The sequence below is a fragment of the Ambystoma mexicanum genome, chromosome 4p, assembly GCF_040938575.1.
Source record: "Ambystoma mexicanum isolate Mex_15411 chromosome 4p, UKY_AmexF1_1, whole genome shotgun sequence".
Lineage (NCBI taxonomy): Eukaryota > Metazoa > Chordata > Amphibia > Caudata > Ambystomatidae > Ambystoma > Ambystoma mexicanum.
The window spans coordinates 9045061-9066985 of record NC_090927.1 but is presented as its reverse complement, the minus strand read 5'-3'; the positions used below and the strand labels follow the sequence as shown (position 1 = coordinate 9066985).

At 45.2% G+C, this 21925-nt stretch overlaps 1 protein-coding gene across 1 annotated transcript in view; it reads left to right on the top strand.

Moving 5' to 3' along the window:
- The window catches only part of LOC138452918 (NACHT, LRR and PYD domains-containing protein 12-like), a 2075892-nt gene that overhangs the window by 1779769 nt on the left and 274198 nt on the right, over positions 1-21925 (top strand). Inside the window, exon 12 of the mRNA XM_069605266.1 lies at positions 7684-7854. Within this exon, the coding sequence (XP_069461367.1) occupies positions 7684-7854 (171 nt within the window). The remainder of the gene's footprint in view (positions 1-7683; positions 7855-21925) is intronic.

The following is a 21925-nucleotide window of genomic DNA, read 5'->3' as shown; positions in this document are numbered from 1 at the left end:
ATAGTTGCAAACCCTTCCTATCTACAAGTAGCTGCCTAAGTCTAGCCAGAGCACTCGCTCTCTCCAAAATTGATTATTGTAACACACTATTCCTCGGCACTTCGGAACATAACCTCAACAAACTTCAGGTGCTCCAGAATAATCACTAAGAGCAGCTCTCAGCCTCCAGAGATCCTGCCACATCTCCACACACAGACAAAACGCTAACTGGCTGCCCATCCACGACAGAATCACCCTTCGCACCCTGGCCATCACGCACAAATGCCTCACCAATTCCGCACCGAAATATCTCGCAGACAAACTCTGCCCCCACCAACCCAACAGCATCACCAGATCTTCCAATTCTTCAAACCTAATGATCCCAAGATACAACCTTAAATCAACAGGCGGCGCCAGTTTCCCAGTTCAAGCAGCTAAACGATGGAACGCCATCCCCATCACCTTCAAACAGGAACCCTCCTTCCTCACCTTCAAAGCCAGCATAAAAACGTGGCTAACCAACAACCCTTCCCAGTAAGGGACCAGCCACCTCAGTTACAGATCCCAATACAACCATCGTACACCGTTGCCCATTATCTGTGTATCTTGTGTATCTTGTAAACCGACCCAACTGTAACCAGGGTCATTCCTTTTGTTATTTATTGGCATAACCTTTTGCAACCTGTAACCTACATTCTCAAGCGCCCAGTTACCCCTGGGTTCGGCGCGCAATACAAGTAATAAACAAATACAAATGTGAGACAATATCAGTGAGATCAGCCTCACTGATCCCTCTAAAGTTACAGACAGGAGTAGTGGAGGCAGGAGGTTGGACGTGGAGAGCAGGACTGGATATAATACTAATGGGCAAGAAGAAGACTTAAGATGTGAGACAATGGGCCTCATTACACGGTAGGCGGTAAGGGTTTACCGGTACCAGTATTTTACCGGTACCAGTAAATCCTTACCGCCTTACCACGAAGTCCCTTTGCGGGTTGGGGAATTTAACGCCTGCTTTTTGCAGGCGTTAAAAACCAACCCGTAAAGGGACCCAGGGAGCTAATTACGGTACCGCAATTTGCGGTGCCGTAATTAGCACCTTCCCCATTCCCATTATGCCCTATGGGGCAAAAATGGGAATGGGGAAGGGCAATGGTGGAAGTGGGAATTACCGCCCCGCCAACCTTGGAATGGGGCGGTAATTCCCCTTTCCACCAAGGCGGTGCCGGTATTTTACCGGCATGAACCATGGCACTAATAGCGCCATGGTTCTCTGCCTTACCGTGTAATGAGGCCCAATATCAGCAAGTTCAGCCTCACTGATCTCTCTAAAGTTAAAGACAGGAGAAGTGGAGGCAGGAGGTTGGACATGGAGAGCAGTACTGGATATGATGCTAATGGGCAAGAAGAAGGCTTAAGATGTGAGACAATATCACCAAGATCAGCCTCACTGATCTCTCTAAAGTTAAAGACAGGAGAAGTGGAGGCAGGAGGTTGGACATGGAGAGCAGTACTGGATATGATGCTAATGGGCAAGAAGAAGGCTTAAGATGTGAGACAATATCACCAAGATCAGCCTCACTGATCTCTCTAAAGTTAAAGACAGGAGAAGTGGAGGCAGGAGGTTGGACATGGAGAGCAGTACTGGATATGATGCTAATGGGCAAGAAGAAGGCTTAAGATGTGAGACAATATCACCAAGATCAGCCTCACTGATCTCTCTAAAGGTAAAGACAGGAGAAGTGGAGGCAGGAGGTTGGACATGGAGAGCAGTACTGGATATGATGCTAATGGGCAAGAAGAAGGCTTAAGATGTGAGACAATATCACCAAGATCAGCCTCACTGATCTCTCTAAAGGTAAAGACAGGAGTAGTGGAGGCAGGAGGTGGGTCATGGGGAGCAGGACTGGCTATGATGCTAATGGGCAAGAAGAAGGCTTAAGATGTGAGGCAATATAAGCGAGATCAGCCTCACTGATTTCTCTAAAGTTAAAGACAGGAGTAGTGGAGGCAGGAGGTTGGACATGGAGAGCAGGACTGGCTATGATACTAATGGGCAAAAAGAAGGCTTGTTTGGCAGCCGTAATGGCAGTCTTGTAGTCGTCCGCATCCTTATAGTACAATGCAAGAGTGTAGGTTGTAGTATTTTCCCACAAAGCCTGAGTGTTATAAGAGCCAGGATTTCCTCGGAGAACCAAGATTTTCCAGGATTTCAGTTTTGACAATTTTAACAGCAGGAGGGGGAGGGGCACGTGTGTCCATAATAGAGGAAATAACCACATTATATTGATCGACAAGAGTAGCAGTGCAATTAGAATATAAGAGGTTAGCTAGCATGGGAGAGGCTAGTTCAGAGACAAGAAGCGTAATGTTACCATAGTTCCTTATGGACATTTTGTGATGCTGGAAATGCATCGTGAAGCTGGAAATGCATCGGAGGGACAGGGCCTCCGTTTCCTTGTCCTTTACTGCCTTTTTATTGTGTGTTCTGACATGTTTTCTGCGCATCAGTCTGTGTGGGACTCCTGGCGGTGCAGCTCTCTCTTTTGGTTTGGTGTACAGACCCATGGGATACCCTTATGGCACCCATGGGTGGGGGTACAACCCTGTGCCCCTAGTGTATGTTTTTGGGCACCTGTGGGTGGCCCACAGAGCAGGGTATGGGCTGGTGGCAGCTCCATGCTGAATTTGACAGCTGCTCTGAGTATCCTCCATTTTGGGGTACCAAGGCCCTGCCATTTGAATCAGTTGATTCCTGATTGAAATCAAGATGGCCCCTGTGGCCTCTTGCTTTCTATTGCCTGTTACCTTGTTTTCTCAAAGTCCTGGGAAGCCCTGACTCTGTCCCTTCCCCCTGACTGGCTGTGGGGTTGAAGTTCCATATATGGTGTTGTTGTGAAGGCCCGGCCAGACTAGCTGACGCCTTCCCAGTGACTGTATGTTGTGGGTACCTCCTGTGGGTGGGACCTGGGTGAATTGAGTGTGTGACCAATATGCACTTCTTGTTGTGGTTGTCTGGTTTCTGGAATGAGAGACAAAGACTGAGACAGCCCTGCCCGAAACTGGCCTGAATGCAGTGTGTAGTGTTGAATGGCTGGGTACTTGTCCTAATCTACATTCCTTGTTGTGAGTGTCTGAGAGGGAGGAGGATGGCCTGAATGCCCTGCGTGCCTGATTGGCTGACTGACTGCATGAATGCCCTTCTGTATGATAGGCTGCTGAGTGTGACCCAGCAGTGTGGATGAGAGACAGAATAGTATATCTGGGGACCTCTCATCACTGGAAATTGTTCAGAAGCTCAAGTCCACTACGACAAGTAACTGGAGTAACTGAAGCTTGACCTTGAAGCCCTGCTGGAAGAGAGGAATTGCTGTCGCTCTCCTTCACAGTCTGAAAGCTGCTGTGTCTCCAAGGACTGACCCAGAGAGGACCTGGTAAGGCGTCCTCTCCCGAGCTACGAGGGACTATTGTGCACAGCTGATCTTTGCCAACGCTTCCTGGTAGACAGAATCTAATAACCAGTCCTGTCGAGTAACTAATAGCTGATTGGATGTGTTCGTTTTGAGAGATAAACAGTTAGTGATAAAGGACAGACCCTCTTAGCTATCCCGGTTAGATAGGCATTACATTACACCACACGCCACCTAGGGCCAAGCACTCCTATCAGGGCAGGGTGTTCTTCCCTTAGGGACAGCTAGCACATTATTTCTCTATTTACTGTGTGTTGACTTATGATTGATATGCACACTGTAATTCATTTTTCTCCTAAAAAGACGTTGTTTTTGTGATAACGTATCGATCTGCTTAATGGTTAGGGAAGGCAGTTGATCTTCTATTGTGTCCTTGAACCTATCCTGTTGTTTCTACTTGTATTTACATCTGACACCCCTTGTTGACCTAGAACATGTAACCATTTGAATATTGGTGGATTACAGTGACCCCAGGCAAGGGGGGAATGTCTTGGTGCACTCTTCCTGCCCTTGCGGAAGAGGTGACTGCTAGGCAAGATTTGTATGCAGTACCCTTTGGGACCAATAAACACAATTCTGTCTATAGGTGTAAGCAAAAACCAACCCTTAGTATAATTCTGAATCACACACTTTTGGTAGCGAGCTAAGCAGCCAGGATTATCTTAAGAGGGAATGTGATCAATAAATGATGTTGCACAGATGTCTGTAATTACAATTACTCAGAGAGATTCTTACTCAAGGTTTCTTAAGTATACTACAGTATTGTACTCAATAAGGTTCTGAGGCATTTACACTTCTTTAAAGTAGGAGCAAAATGGCATTCAGGTAACTTTAAATAGAGGAACAGAAAGGCAAAGGTAATTTTTGAATATATACAGAAAGGATCACAAGTATTCTTGAACAGTGCAGATGCTTTGAGTTCACCAGAAGAGTGCATGAAATTCAATAGGATAGGCCAAAGTCAATGAGCTAAAAGTCTTGGATCGGATAAAATGATTCTGGTTTTCAAATGTTAGAGTCTCTGTAAAAGTTCTCAGATATAGTTTGCGGACAAAAGAATCATATGAGGGGTCAAAAGCTGATCAGGCCTGAAAGTTGCAAAAACTGTATGTACTTTTGTCGTGTCGGATAAATTATCTTGATCAGGTTTTCACAGTACCTTTAAATGAAGAAAAGATGCAGCTGAGGACGTTTGTTCCTGGCAGTTTGTTAGGGAGAATTCTCATTCTATGGCTAAATTTCCCTTACCTAGTGAGTCCCTTTGCAGCTTTGCTGGATTTCTGGAGTTTATTTTTCCACTTGGTAACAGTGTGAGCTTTTCCCCCACTCTTACCTGTGTTTTGCCATGTGTATTTCAGCTGTTTTTGTGATTGTGGACTCTGGAGCACACCACTTCAGTAGCCCCACTCTTTTGTGTGTTACACAGTACCTTCAGTGCTGTGACACAGGGCTTTTAGACATCCCACCGACTCCATTTCTGGGGCTGACTACTGTCCCCCAGAAAAGGGTAAAGTTGCCATTAAATTTACATAGTCATTTAACCACAGATCTAGTACACCCCATCTTACATGAAATATTGGAAAGGGTTAATCCTTAGCCCTTTTTATCTGTACCTCCTGGAGCAGTGTTTTGCTCTTTTACCATTTAGACTTGGCTGGTGGCAGTGGTATCTACCCTAGTCTTCTGAGAGTTAATGACTTACTCGGAACTATAAACTAGTTCAGGTGTAATAAAATGTCCTAACCTGGTCTGCCATTATCACCCCATTTATGAGCTCTCTGCTGTCCTTCCCAGAAGTCCTGTTAAAAAGTCATTGGCAAAGCTAACAATCTTAGCCTGTGCATAAGTGTTCGAACTTTACAGGCACTGAGGTTAGTTGCCCAGGCATACTGGCACCAGAAGCTGCTGCTGCCAATGAGGGCCAGACAGTACCACTGTGGCAGTGCCCGGCAAATGCATCTCACTGCCCATAAAAATAGCCGAAACTGTTGTCATTGCCAGTGCTAGTTGCGATTCCTGGATGTTTCTGTATGTATTATTGTCATCTAACATGAATAACAATTATTGGGGAAATAAAATGATCGTAGGGCAATATTATAGCGCAGTCCTTTGGATTAGTTATAAAACTTGCCGCCCCCATGAACTGGGCAATGGTGCCTTTTTCGTGTCCTCCATTGACTGGATATTTTCAGGCCTGCATTGTGTTGCCCTCCACGTTGTGCTAAAGGATGTGTGACTCCCCCCACCCCCCACCTAAAACCTGACCAGATGCCAGTGAGTGATGCAAGTGCGTCCTAGTGTTTGGCTGCCAGGGCTTCACCCCGATGTCATAGTCCAAGAGCGAATGCTGCCCAGAAAAACACGTAAAGGGGTCACAAAACACGTGCCGCTTTCCTGAATTTTGCCCCCTGGGAATATTATTGGGATTAAAAGGTGGGCACTGTTTATGCTTGCCGGCCTAGTTCCTGGAGAATCTCCCCCCTTAAGCCCTCCTTCTGGTGTTGGTTGATGCTTTTAGGTATCGGTGCCCTTTTGTCTGGTGCATTTTCCGATGTGCCCCTTGAAGTGGGTATAACCATAAGTGCCGGCTTCTCACTTTGCCACGGGGCCACGCGTTCTCATACTTGGTGATGCCATCACCACACTCTGGTTCCCTCCCCAGCCTGCTTACCCCCCGCAATGAAGGCTCAGGGGGGGCATTAATACTGATCCTTCTCCATGTTGTCTGCTCCTTCTAATAAAGCCTCTCTCCTGACATGGGTACCTGGGTACATGTTAATAGTGCCACATCCTATGCGGGACGTCACATTCTATGTGTCTCCTCAACTAAGGGGGGCCCTGCACGCCTGAAGGAAACTGAAACGTATTGTGCTAATAGAAGCCTCAGAGACAAAGGAGCTATATGTGGCGGCACGACCGCTCTCAACACATACATGACTTCCCCTGTCTCAGCTTAATGAAAGCTACACTGTCCCTCATATAATGACTGTATCACCAATGTGCCAAAGATCACACGACGCGGCAGTGAGAGGAAGGGTGGATTAGAAACCTGGTCTTTTTATCCTCACGTCACAATTATAGCCAAGGGGCAACATTTATTATTCCTGTGCATGCACACAAGCCCCTCCCCCCCATGGGTCACAGTTTAATAATATATAAGTCCAAGGATTCGCTGCTGTTTCTTTTCCCTATTCTCCAAAACCAAAATTCGATGTTAAAATATGTTAAAGGATTCTTCTAAGGGGAAACTTGTATATTACGTGTTCAGGTCTGTCCATTTACTGTGCGCATATTTGCAGGTGCCAGCTTTTCATTGTGTTGGGGGGCCATGGGTTCCCACACCTCGTGATGCGAAGGAGCCGTACCCACCCCATAGTGGACATTTACAGCCCACCAGACAATATAAACAGAACATGTCCCTGCTCCGGTGCGTCCCCAACATACTGTTATTGGACCCCCTGCTCCCCTTTCAATTCTGCACCCCACTAAACAGTTATACCTTATGTCCTATCACCACTTCTAGCATCTGCAACCAACGCACTAATTAACGCCCCTAATGGGAAGTTATCAGCGCAGTCTATACAGTCGAATATTTACCCCATAACATGACTAAACATGACAAATACACGGAGGGTACATGAAGGAAATACTAGTACCATACAAGCAATGGATTTCCACTTAAAACTGACACAAAGCCTTTGAATGAGTGTGTCTAACAGCAGTGGCCTGCACTAATGTAACGCAATTTACACTAACCGACACCATTCACGAGGCTTTGCATGAAGCATGCTTTTATCACAGTGTAACACACAGCATCGACTAAAGCCAGACGTGCAACGAAGCCCCGGTCGGACACACACAGTGAATCACCCCTCAGCCCTGTGGGGCCTTGACATGCTCCGTTTCCCGGAACTCCCCTCTTTGCCCTTGTAAATTGTACATGGGATGTGTTATTTACAAGAACGAAGGGCAAATGGCACACATTCTGCACAATTTAATCGGACCCTCCTGTCCTTATAAAGTGTGAAGAATGTGTTCTATTTATCCTTCGTTCTGTTTTTCTGTCTCTGGTGGAACGGGCTGTGTAAAGGTCATGGTGGGAAGGTGTTTGAGTATCAAAAGGGCCCTGAGCTGCAAGTGAGTGGGATTATCATGGATGGGAGAGAGATGAAGATGCTGTACAGCTGTGATGTCCCTTTTCATGCTCCGCCTTATCTCCCTCTTTCTCCTGCAGGTTGGACAGCTGCAATCTCACTGGTTCATGCTGTGCAGCTCTCTCCTCTGTTCTCAAACAAAGCCAATCTCTCACAGTGCTCAGCCTGAATGGGAATGAACTGTGGGACTCTGGAGTGACAGAGCTGTGTGAGGGACTGAAGGATCCGGGCTGCAGAATAGAGAAACTGTGGTAAGGAGCTGCTTAATTCTTCTGTATCATATTACATTGACGGTAAACGTGAAGATTCACATTTCTGAATTAGGATTGGGCAGTGTTTTTAACATCTCTTCTTGGTGAATGTTGTGGAGACGGAATCACTGCGCGTGCCCATCACAGATGACATTGTCACGAGCAAGGTTGGGCCTTGTGCATTGTTTCACAATTAACTATATACAATGTTGTAGTAGTTTGAAAAGGGTAACGATAATGTGACATCGCTAACCTGGCTTATCCCTCACCTCACCTGTCGACTACCCCTCCATCTCCAAACCCTCCTCCATCTTAGTTCTTAATTATATCTTCTCTCAATGCCTTTATTGTCACCTCTTCCTCTTGCACAACGTCAAAGTATTCTCTCACGTCCCAACCTGTCCTTCATGCCAACTGGTACCTCCTAGTTCTCATGGAAGCTTTTCGATGGCTCCGCCTTTTATTGCTTTAAACCTACCAGCCACATATGCTTGCCCAGCATCTTCAATCCCTAATCCTCATTGGAGACCCACGTTTATCGTGGAGTGGGATCTTTGCCAGATTCCTCTGGTGCAGAGGGCTCCACGAGCGGCTGAGTGTGATACTGTTTGACAGGCACTTGCATTATGCGGCTTGTGTCTAGGGTGGAGGTGGTGATGCCAGAGGGAGCAGGAACCAGAACATAGCAGAGAGGGCGGGCAACTCAGGGATTCTGTGAAGCAGCAGACTGCGGCGGCAGGCGTGGTGTGGGATCAGTGGCTGATGGAGAAATGCAATAGTTGCTCCCTGCTGTGAAAGTAACACATCAAACAAATGGGCTGAGGGTGCGGGAGATGGCTGTGGTTCCCTCCCAAGTTTCACATGTTTGGGGGGCTAGTGTGGCTTGAGACCATCTACCGGGCTGCTGAAAATGGGTTTAATTACCCAACATCAAAACATTTTCTGAAAGCTCCACTTCCTCAGTCCAGGTTCCGAGCAGTGATTTCTACGCGTGAGATGCGGCAAAAGCACCTCAATGTCATGAACTGAGGTTGTCGGTGAACGTATGCCTTCTTCCCCAAGTACCAGCCAAGGACCAAAATATGCTACCTAAAAATGCAAAGTTCCAAATCCAAAGGGAAATCCAAAAGAGTTCAAGTGCAGAAAAACCAAGTTCAATCCAGTAGCCAATAATCCAAAAACAGAGCCGGTTCGCCTGAGCCAACGAGGAGAACAAGAAGCAATCCAGAGAGGGAGAGCCAATGTCCAGAAGGTCAAGATCCAGAAGCCAGGAGAACAAGATCCAGAAGGTTGGGAGATCAAGATATTGAAGTTCAGGAGGTCAAGATCCAGAAGCGAGGAGATCAAGATCCAGAAGCCAGGATATAGAAGTTTAGGAGATCAAGATCCAGAAGCCAGGAGATCAAGATATAGGAGATCAAGATCCAGAAGGACAGGAAGCATGGGAGACAAAAACAAGCCAGCCACAATACAGCTGAGAAGCAGGGAGGTCCTGTTGCTGTGTCCTTAAATAATACAGTACGCCCCTTTGGGTTGCAATAACACGTGCCGCTGTAACGTGACTGCCCTGGTCCTTTGCTGTAGACGGTACGTGCATCAGGCTCCGCTGCCAAGCTACCACAGCAGCCTCCAGCAATGCTGCAGGGAAACCCAGTGCTGCTTTGCCACGGAGGGTAAAGAGAAGCATGGTCCGGAATGGCACGGAACCCCAGGCCGCGACGAGGGACACAGCCGTGTTGGTGCACCTGATAGATAAGAGCATGACACTCATGCATTGTGCTGGTGTACACAAATGCTGGGGCCGAGGGTTGGCCAGGAGAACAGGCCAAACATTTCTGAGTACAATTAAAATTAAGTAGTAGTCAACTACAACAGACTCCTGGAAGAAGTGACTTACTACAAACAGTAAATAAATAAATCAATGAAGGGCTGGGGGCAAAAAGGCTCAGCCTTGAAAATAGCATCACAAGCTTCCATCTCTGGCTCTAGTGATAGAGGCTCAGCCTTGAACATAGTGCGACAAACTCGCATCCCTGGCTCCAGTGATGGAGGTGAGTGAGAATAAGAAATTACTTCAGATGAGAAGAGTTAGAGGAAGGAATATGAGATTGGGAGGAACTGCTGGATGTTACGGAAAAGTAGAGGAGGAAAGAGGGATATAGAGAAAAGAGATTGGGCTTTTATCAAGCTATTGACTCAAGAGTCTAAGGGGAAGGATAAGGAAAAGTCAGCCAGAAGGAGGTTCTGGAGAGCCTAGTCAGGCCTCCTTCAGGTCTAAACCTAGGGAGTAGGTGCCGTTGGGTATCAGGGAGCGCAGTGATGGCTTAAAAAGGCAGTGGGAATGACAGACTCACAAAAGAAAGCTAATACCGGATGATACTTCCATATCTCATCAGGCTGAGCCCCAATTTATCGCCCTACCGGATATTGGTGACTGGTTTTGTCTCAGTATTCGGGAACCCACTAAGCCTGTATCTAGGTTTACCTGAGCAGAAGTCTTGTTTTGGGCAGGTGAAGTAGCCCTCTTAGGAGCACTGGCATCTGGGGGATAAAACTATCACTGCAGTAACATTTTCTACCTTTTATTTTCCAATTGTGGAGGTTATAACAAAATATGCGATGGTCGGATTAGAAAACTTGACCACTGTACAGTCTGCGATTAGATATTTCTGAGTAACTCCCACCTAGTTTACCCTCCTTGCCATCAGAATAGAGTTAGGATTCACACTAGGCCACGCCCTCCTAGTATTTATCCAATGAGTAGCTCCATCTACAAGTGTAGATGTCGATTGGTAATGGCTCCACCCCTCAAATAACCCCCACCAAGGGTAGGGCAGCTGGGGATAAATGTAATGCAGGTATTAATATAGGGTGTTGAACGCTGTTCTTGCTGCTATTTTTACAGTGTCATCATCCTTCAACAGAGTCAGAGGTGTTTGCTTTCACCAGTGTGGCTTGATGGCTTATGGAAGACTTTGCATACATCTAACTCTATACATAGTCTGGCTGCTTCCTCTCATGCAAAGGTATTCACTTGAGGAAGTCCAGCATGCCTGAGGTCACTGACGTTCACCAAAGAGGGTTTGTGACGGATCGGAGAAACATTGTTATCACCAATCTAAATAAACCAGAGCGGACTGAAACCAACCAGAGAGGCGCTTAGAAACAAGCTCCTCTTTTGGTTACGCTCTAAAACGGGCCATGGCTGTATTAGAGTACGAGATCTTCGATTGTTGTGTAGGGAGCAAATTAAAGACTGGTGTTCTGGGAAGGACATGGATTGTATTATTGTTGGTTGTGGCCAAAGCAACCTGCCTTTATTCTTGAGTCACTACAATAACATGAATGACTCATCACAGGCTTCCAAGTTAAGGATTGTACTGAATTAATGCATTTATTCTTTTCCTTTTCCCTGGTCTGCTATGCTCTTGTTATATGTTTTGGACTATTTGTGTAGGTGTGTTTGCTGTTTATGTTTGTGCTCGCGCCCTTATGCCTACGGGCCTGTGTGCCGGCGCTTTATAAATAATAAAATAAATCAAAAGCAGAAGGTCCTGATAATTCAGGACCAACATGAACATCGGCCGCCACCTCGTTAATTCTAGGTTCTTATTCCCCTCGTTCCATATTGATGAGGTATCATCAGGTGGAGCAGGCAAACCTGATAGTACACAGCTTGTGATCTTTTTAGCAGCTTGTGTGTCAACTGGTTCCCACGTTTGTTATTATGATGCACAATCACAGCTATTTGATGCAGAAATGCTAAAGAGGTCATTCTTCAAGTCTCTTTAGAAACTATTTTTTTTAAACAAGTTAAAAAGTCCATAATGATTTGCATTTTCCCTTATACTTTTGTGGAGGAAAACTGAATATCCTTGGAATGGCCTGTCATGACCTCTTGGAGTGGCTTCCCACTGCTATCACACTTTGGCAGTCGCTAATATGAGATGTTGCTCCATGCAAATGAATGCCAGCCTTCCTGATCGTGTTGCTAGAATTATCAAGAGGAATACATATCGGTGATTCAGTAATCTTGGCCAAGGTGGGTTATACTTGCGGACGCCATAACAATTGTGGGCGCGTCAATTCTTGCTGATTCTCTCTGAGCGACATCAATGGTTGATGGAATAGTGGAGTTAGTCAGATCCTCACTCTCCAAATTTCTCACAATGATTGGTTGAAGGTCATGCTTAGTGGCTGAGGGAGCACCCTCCATTAGTAGGATCTTATTTTCCAATTTGCCCGTCACTTCCGCAAAAAGAAGCTACTTCCATGGGTCTGGGAATGAGGGTGACCATATGTGGCCACATCCTACCCTGATTTGGATTGAAGGTGGCCCAAAGACAGGGCTTCAAACGTGGCAGCCATTTCAGCACTGAAATATGCTTGCCGTAAGAAAAGAAACAGTCCAGAGGAGCGCACCTACGAAAGTAACAATCAAGGTATCTACTTGCTATGGAACAAACACCCTATAAAGACTGTAGTGGGTTTATATGTGATACTACCCACTATGGTTGGGGTAGAGTCAGAGATGCACCCCTTGCAAGACTCTCAAAGGGTAGCAATGGACGAGCAACCAAGGCTGAGATTCAAGGGAGGTGATGCAGGCCGGTTCTTGGGTCCAGCGAATCCCCAAGCCCCCACAGAGGAATGTCTACACGCTATGTTATGTGCTAACTAAAACAATGGGGTCCATACTGCTATAAAGTCCATTAACAATTAGTTCAAATGACAAGTTATTTAGACTGTGGGTAAGTGGAAGTAGTCAGGCACGTTGTTGGCCGGAGAAGCCGGTGCAAAGCGTCTAGGTGGGTGGAAGTGGGGTAGCCCACGGCAGGACTACTTCATCAGCGCAGGGGTCACATTGGAAAAGAACACGCTTTCTGAGAAGTTAAATGAAAGTTGCAGTGAGTGGGTGCATAAACCATGCTGGAGACAGATGAGTTTTGCAAGAATCTAAAGGAACTACCTGTCAATAGATGCTTTTTGGGAACCCTGGAAAGGATGTGCTCCTGATTAAGCGTTATTAAGCGTTATGCAGTGCTCCTGGGGTAAATCTTAGGGCCCGTTGTTAACATCAGGGAATAAACCTGAAGACAATCTAATGAGTGTACATTACCATGACTACAAGTTGTACTGTGGTGCGAAATAAACCAGTGAAAAATAGCAAGAGCCTACCTTGAACAGTGTGGTAACGATAAACCCAGCTGTAAGTTAGCTGTGGAGATAGCTTTGGAAGGCAGGCAAATTCTTGCCTTCAGAAGGAACAACTGATGCTGTCCCTGGAAAAAACTGGGGCGAAAAAAAGGTGAAAATGGCATAAATCTTCCGTACTACCCGAAATCCACGTTATGCAAAAAAGGCGATAATAACTGAAAAAATGTTCAAGATGAGCAATTTCGGATGCGGCTAGTATCAGTCATTAATTTGAGAGGCGAGTTCTCCTTACCGCTGTTAAACTCCGGCTGCCGACATACTAGAGGCTGAATACGTCCGGCACTGCATTCATATTTTTTTGCATTTTTTTTGCACTTTTCTAATGCACTGCCCAGGGAAGAATCCAGCAGCATAGAAAAGCAACAAATAAATGTGTGCTCCTTAAAACCCAAGCAGTGTCCGATCCTCATGGTCTATCTGGTTCACTGTAGCTCTGTACAGCAAATTCGACCAGAGGAGGGAGGCCTGGTTTGCAGTTTGGCAAATTAGTTGTTCCCACCAGTTCAAGGGGAGAAGATTCCTTGCAGGTCTTCCCTGTCATCGAAGTTTGGAGATTCGGACCCGCAGCAGAGCTTTGTCGGGAGGTTCAGTCATGGTAGAGGTCCTCTTCTGTCAGCTTCTCTTCGGTTCTCTTGATCCAATGGCGACTCTGCCTTCTCAGTCCCGGAGACCTGCTTTTTATGCAGTTTTCCCCCATTCACACAGCCTGGCTGTCAATCACACAGCAGGGTGGCTGTCCCGGCAGGACAGTCACCGCAGCCAATCATACATCATGCACTGGCTCTCTATCCCACATCGCATCTCCTTGAAGTCCCTGGCTCTCACACACAAATGCCTCCACAACCAAGCCCCTCGCTACCTGGCAAACAGATTCTCTTTCCACAATTCCACCAGACCTCGCAGAGCGGCCCAAGCCAACTGCCTTGACATCCCGCGTTTTAATCTCCAAAGATCTGGTGGAACCAGCTTCCCCATCCTGGCAGCCAAACTTTGGAACTCACTCCCCAATGACCTTAGAGCAGAACCTTCCTTCCTGAAATTCAAATACCTTACCAAAGCTTGGCTATCCGCCCAAGACTGCTAACACCAGCTTACTGCCCTACTTGCACTTTGACCTACCCTGCATCCCTTATTAACTATCCTGTAAATCACTGCCTTATCGATATTCGTTTGAATGTATATTTTGTAAATTTTGTAAATCTTCCTGTAATAATCCTGTAATACTCTGTCACATTGCCTTTTCATGCTTTCATCTTGTTGTAACTAAGTTAAGCGCCCGGTTGCCCCTGGGCCTGGTGCGCTATAGAAATAAATAAAATACTAAAAAAATACTAAATACAGAGTGCGACATGGGTCTCCAAGGAGACCCTGTGCAGGGAGTCTCAAATCCTTCCCTCACATCCTCTCCCCCTCAGACATTCAGGCACCTAAGGAGGACTTCTGTGCAGAAGCCCGCCAAAGGACGGCGAACAAAGGAACCAAACCTGGTTTGGCGCACAGAGTAAAACACCAGAAAGACTTTTACAAAAAGAAATGGTGAATAAACCCAGCCGGAACCAAATAAAAGTAAATGGGGTCCAGCGGATTAAAGTTCGAGGCTACTAACTTAGCCTAAAATAGTTCCAAGGCTGTTTACATAGACTGCGGTAGGAATAATATGGTAGATACCACTGCCACCAGCCAAATCCTAAAGAAAGGGGAACGAAATATTGTTCCATGAGAGACAGACAAAAAGGGATAACTATTAACCCTTTCCAGTACTCTATGTAAGATAGGTTGTACTGGGTCTGTGAATTAAAAACGACTAATCAAGTCAATGGCAACTTTACGTGTTCTGGGGGACAGTAGTCAGTCCCAGAAAATGGAGTTTAAAAGTGGGAAGTCTGAAAACGACAACCCTGTGTCAATGCACTAAAGGTGCTGTGTGACACACAGTAAAAAGATGATGCCTATGGAGTAAGTGAGACTCCACAGTCTATAAACACAAACATGTAAAACACACAGCAAAACACATGTAAGAGTGGGAAAAAAAAGACTCAACGGTGAAAAAAATAAATCCTAGAAATCCAGCAAAGCTGCTGAGGGACTCAGTAGGTAAGGGAAATTAACCATTCTGGAGAAATCTCCCTAAAAGTCTAACCCATTGCCACTGTAGCACAGACATGTAATGGTTTGCCATTTTCAGCAGGGAGCGCAGAGAATCAAGCTTTCATGAAAGGAAACCATGGATGTCCCGCACTTTGGAAGCTGATATTCTGAATGGAACTGGAACCCAGGTGTTAGGAGGCGTTCTCACTACCCAGCAAGGCATTGTGCCAGTGCGGATGTGTTTGTGCCATAAATGCAGTGGTCTAGTGGCCCAAGATGTGCAGATGAGACGGCTGCTCACTGCAGCCAATGATGCCCATTTTTACGGTGCTGTCTCCGGTGACCCTGGGCCACAGAGTGAGAACCCGGTATCTCTGGTCCTGATGGTGCTCTCGTCATGTTACAATGGTACTGCTTTTGACTCTGCCTTTGACTTAAATGACAGACAGGAGGGTGGGTCACTTCTGGGGGGCGTACTGTGCTTTCCCAAGTTGTGATCTTCTGAGGGGTCCAGCTGTACTGCAAGGCCGAACACTTGCAACTCTTTGTGGGCACTGACTGCATATAATGATATTTACCACTCATTAAGTATATTGATGTACACCTTGGCCTTTAAGAGGTCAGTGATGGGCACAGTGGCGCTAAGAGATGCAGCAGGAGCATGACTGGCGCCGTGGTGGTCACTAATGAAGAAGCACCATGTCAACTAGAAATTCCTCTGCAGCAGACCTCTTATTCACATTTCTTTGGGGGTATTGTGCAAGAGGGGGGCGGCTGCTTGCATGTAGGACAGACACATCTGTCTCACAGCTCCCATCTTCACCCTCAGGGCCTGGGCTTAACTGGATAACACATTTGATCTACTATTTCAGAAGTCCCTTGGACGTTGGTAGCATCTTGGGTTTCTGTCCATACCGTGCGGATTAAATTAAGGGAGGCTGTATACCCTGCAAATGACAGCCATTTTCAGTGTGTTGGCAATGTCACGGGCTATACTACCCTGCACCCACTCCAACATCGCCATATTTATGGAATTGGGGTACACCTGATGCAGTGGCTATTCAGTGATCACCTGGGCATGCAAGAAGTGACCCGACAATTAGCCCATTATCTGGGGAACAAGAACATAGTTTTAATCCAGGTATTGGAACTTTCACAAACTGTATGATCCTTGGCAACTTATCTTAATTTTCCTGTGTATTTTATCTATCCAAAACTGGGATGGCTTTATGAACTGGCTAACTAAGCAGAATGAACGGCTTTGTACAAAACCGACATTTATCAGAGCAGCCCTGGTCCTGAAGAAGGACTCCGGCTGCGCATCATTGCAGGGTTGGCGATAGTGACTTTTGCTGGTTCTCTTACACCCTCTATTGGACCATGACATATTATGCCAAAGGTTTACCGTGCTGTCTTAATATTTACTATAAAGCATTTGCTGATTGGAGGGATGGCCGTTCCATACTCGCCCACAACACCCAAAGCATCTGAGATCCTCAAGAAGCAGAGTCTGAAAAGAGCATGTCCCGGAGCACATGCTTTCTCCACTCTGGGTCCCCTTGGGGTGGGGTAAGCAGTCCAGGGAGTAGTTGGGGGCTGTGGCTGAGCTTAGGATGCACATCATGGAGTCTGTGGGGTAGCACTTGACCCAGAATTGCACTGGAACTTAATGCCTTGCATGGTGTGGCAAAGGACTGGTCGAGCGAGTGAAGAGACCCGGTGGGGGTAGTTTGACGGGCAACAGTGTGAGTGTGCTGGAGGGGGGGCAGGCTGCCCATCTGGGGGGGTGAGCTTGGTGATCACCATGTACAGCATCCTCTGGGGGTGAGGTTGGATTATGTGTTTTTTGGAAAGTCGTATACTTGATAATGGGATGAAGGGTAAATAGTGCAGAATTTCTACTGCTTGCAATGGCGATGGTATGAAGAGTAAATAGTGTAGAATTTCTACTATTTGCCAGAACGAAGGGTAAATAGTGCTGAAGTTCTACTGCTTGCAATGGCAATAGTATGAAGAGTAAATAGTGCAGAATTTCTACTATTTGCCAGAACGAAGGGTAAATAGTGCTGAAGTTCTACTGCTTGCAATGGCAATAGTATGAAGAGTAAATAGTGCAGAATTTCTACTATTTGCCAGAACGAAGGGTAAATAGTGCTGAAGTTCTACTGCTTGCAATGGCAATGGTATGAAGAGTAAATAGTGCAGAATTTCTACTATTTGCAAGGACGATGAGATGAAGGGTAAATAGTGCGGAAGTTCTACTGCTTGCAATGGCGATGGTATGAAGAGTAAATAGTGTAGAATTTCTACTATTTGCCAGAACGAAGGGTAAATAGTGCTGAAGTTCTACTGCTTGCAATGGCAATAGTATGAAGAGTAAATAGTGCAGAATTTCTACTATTTGCCAGAACGAAGGGTAAATAGTGCTGAAGTTCTACTGCTTGCAATGGCAATGGTATGAAGAGTAAATAGTGTAGAATTTCTACTATTTGCCAGAACGAAGGGTAAATAGTGCTGAAGTTCTACTATTTGCAAGGACGATGAGATGAAGGGTAAATAGTGCTGAAGTTCTACTGCTTGCAATGGCAATGGTATGAAGAGTAAATAGTGCAGAATTTCTACTATTTGCAAGGACGATGAGATGAAGGGTAAATAGTGCTGAAGTTCTATTGCTTGCAATGGCGATGGTATGAAGAGTAAATAGTGCAGAATTTCTACTATTTGCAAGGACGATGAGATGAAGGGTAAATAGTGCTGAAGTTCTACTGCTTGCAATGGCAATGGTATGAAGAGTAAATAGTGCAGAATTTCTACTATTTGCAAGGACGATGAGATGAAGGGTAAATAGTGCTGAAGTTCTACTGTTTGCAATGGCGATGGTATGAAGAGTAAATAGTGCAGAATTTCTACTATTTGCCAGAACGAAGGGTAAATAGTGCAGAAGTTCTACTGCTTGCAATGGCAATGGTATGAAGAGTAAATAGTGCAGAATTTCTACTATTTGCAAGGACGATGAGATGAAGGGTAAATAGTGCTGAAGTTCTACTGCTTGCAATGGCGATGGTATGAAGAGTAAATAGTGCAGAATTTCTACTATTTGCAAGGACGATGAGATGAAGGGTAAATAGTGCTGAAGTTCTACTGCTTGCAATTGCGATGGTATGAAGAGTAAATAGTGCAGAATTTCTACTATTTGCAAGGACGATGAGATGAAGGGTAAATAGTGCTGAAGTTCTACTGCTTGCAATGGCGATGGTATGAAGAGTAAATAGTGCAGAATTTCTACTATTTGCAAGGACGATGAGATGAAGGGTAAATAGTGCTGAAGTTCTACTGCTTGCAATGGCGATGGTATGAAGAGTAAATAGTGTAGAATTTCTACTATATGCCAGAACGAAGGGTAAATAGTGCAGAAGTTCTACTATTTCCAGGACAAAGGGTAAATAGTGCAGAATGTATACTACTTGCAAGGACGATGGGATGAAGGGTAAATAGTGCAGAAGTTCTACTGCTTGCAATGGCAATGGTATGAAGAGTAAATAGTGCAGAATTTCTACTATTTGCAAGGACGATGAGATGAAGGGTAAATAGTGCTGAAGTTCTACTGCTTGCAATGGCGATGGTATGAAGAGTAAATAGTGCAGAATTTCTACTATTTGCAAGGACGATGAGATGAAGGGTAAATAGTGCTGAAGTTCTACTGCTTGCAATTGCGATGGTATGAAGAGTAAATAGTGCAGAATTTCTACTATTTGCAAGGACGATGAGATGAAGGGTAAATAGTGCTGAAGTTCTACTGCTTGCAATGGCGATGGTATGAAGAGTAAATAGTGCAGAATTTCTACTATTTGCAAGGACGATGAGATGAAGGGTAAATAGTGCTGAAGTTCTACTGCTTGCAATGGCGATGGTATGAAGAGTAAATAGTGTAGAATTTCTACTATATGCCAGAACGAAGGGTAAATAGTGCAGAAGTTCTACTATTTCCAGGACAAAGGGTAAATAGTGCAGAATGTATACTACTTGCAAGGACGATGGGATGAAGGGTAAATAGTGCAGAATGCATACTACTTGCAAGGACGATGGGATGAAGGGTAAATAGTGCAGAAGTTCTACTATTTGCAAGAGCAAAGGGATGAAGGGTTAATAGTGCAGAAGTTCTACTATTTGCAAGGACGATGGGATGAAGGGTAAATAGTGTATCAGTTCTATTATTTGCATGGATGATGGGATGAAGGGTAAAAATTGCATTATTTCTACTAATTGGAAGGATGATGGAATGAAGGGTAAATAGTGCAGAATTTCTACTATTTGCAAGGACGATGGGACAAACGGTAAATAGTGCAGATTTGCTCCTATTTGCAAGGACAATGGGATGAATTGTAAATAGTGCAGAAGTTTTACTATTTGCCAGTACGAAGGGTAAATAGTGCAGAACTTCTACTTCTTGCAAGGACAATGGGATGAAGGGTAAATAGTGCAGATTTACTACTATTTGCAAGGACAGTGGGATGAAGGGTAAATAGTGCAGAAGTTCTACTATTTGCCGGGACGATGGGACGAAGGATAAATAGTACACAATTTCTACTATTTGCAAGGACGATGGGATGAAGGGTAAATAGTACATAGTTTATACTATTTGCAGGGACGATGGCATGAAGGGTAAATAGTGCAGAAGTTCTACTATTTGCAGGGACGGTGGGACGAAGGGTAAATAGTGCAGAAGTACCACTATTTCCAAGGACGATGGCATGAAGAGTAAATAGTGCAGAAGTTCTACTGCTTGCAAGGACGATGGCATGAAGGGTTAATAGTAGAGAATTTCTACTGCTTACAAGGACGATGGGATGAACGGAAAATAGTGCATAATTTCTACTATTTGCAAGGACGATGGGACGTAGGGTAAGAAGTGCAGAATTCAGACTGTTTGCAAGAACGATGAGATGAAGTGTAAAGATAGCTGAATTTATACTACTTGCAAAGACGGTGGGACAAAGGGTAAATAGTGCAGACGTTCTACTATTTCCAGGACAAAGGGTAAATAGTGCACAATTTCCACTACTTGCATGGACAATGGGATGAAGAGTAAATAGTGCAAAATGTCTACTATTTGCAAGGACGGTGGGATGAAGGGTAAAGAGTGCATACATTCTACTATTTGAAAGAATGAAGGGATGAAGGCTAAATAGTGCATCAGTTCCATTAATTGCAAGGATGATGGGATGAAAGGTAAATAATGCAGAAGTTCTACTAGTTGCATGGCCAATGGGATGAAGGTTAAATAATGCACAATTTCTACTATTTGCAAGGAAGATGGGATGATGGGTAAATAGTGCAGAAGCTCTACTATTTGCAAGGACAATGGGATGAAGGGAAAATAGTGCAGAAGTTATAGTATTTGCCAGGATAAAGGGATGAGCAATTTCGGATGCGGCTAGTATCAGTCATTAATTTGAGAGGCGAGTTCTCCTTACCGCTGTTAAACTCCGGCTGCCGACATACTAGAGGCTGAATATGTCCGGCACTGCATTCATATTTTATTGCATTTTTTTTGCACTTTTCTAATGCACTGCCCAGGGAAGAATCCAGCAGCATAGAAAAGCAACAAATAAATGTGTGCTCCTTAAAACCCAAGCAGTGTCCGATCCTCATGGTCTATCTGGTTCACTGTAGCTCTGTACAGCAAATTCGACCAGAGGAGGGAGGACTGGTTTGCAGTTTGGCGAATTAGTTGTTCCCACCAGTTCAAGGGGAGAAGATTCCTTGCAGGTCTTCCCTGTCATCGAAGTTTGGAGATTCGGACCCGCAGCAGAGCTTTGTCGGGAGGTTCAGTCATGGTAGAGGTCCTCTTCTGTCAGCTTCTCTTCGGTTCTCTTGATCCAGTGGCGACTCTGCCTTCTCAGTCCCGGAGACCTGCTTTTTATGCAGTTTTCCCCCATTCACACAGCCTGGCTGTCAATCACACAGCAGGGTGGCTGTCCCGGCAGGACAGTCACCGCAGCCAATCATACAGAGTGCGACATGGGTCTCCAAGGAGACCCTGTGCAGGGAGTCTCAAATCCTTCCCTCACATCCTCTCCCCCTCAGACATTCAGGCACCTAAGGAGGACTTCTGTGCAGAAGCCCGCCAAAGGACGGCGAACAAAGGAACCAAACCTGGTTTGGCGCACAGAGTAAAACACCAGAAAGACTTTTACAAAAAGAAATGGTGAATAAACCCAGCCGGAACCAAATAAAAGTAAATGGGGTCCAGCGGATTAAAGTTCGAGGCTACTAACTTAGCCTAAAATAGTTCCAAGGCTGTTTACATAGACTGCGGTAGGAAAAATATGGTAGATACCACTGCCACCAGCCAAATCTTAAAGAAAGGGGAACGAAATATTGTTCCATGAGAGACAGACAAAAAGGGATAACTATTAACCCTTTCCAGTACTCTATGTAAGATAGGTTGTACTGGGTCTGTGAATTAAAAACGACTAATCAAGTCAATGGCAACTTTACGTGTTCTGGGGGACAGTAGTCAGTCCCAGAAAATGGAGTTTAAAAGTGGGAAGTCTGAAAACGACAACCCTGTGTCAATGCACTAAAGGTGCTATGTGACACACAGTAAAAAGATGATGCCTATGGAGTAAGTGAGACTCCACAGTCTATAAACACAAACATGTAAAACACACAGCAAAACACATGTAAGAGTGGGAAAAAAAAGACTCAACGGTGAAAAAAATAAATCCTAGAAATCCAGCAAAGCTGCTGAGGGACTCAGTAG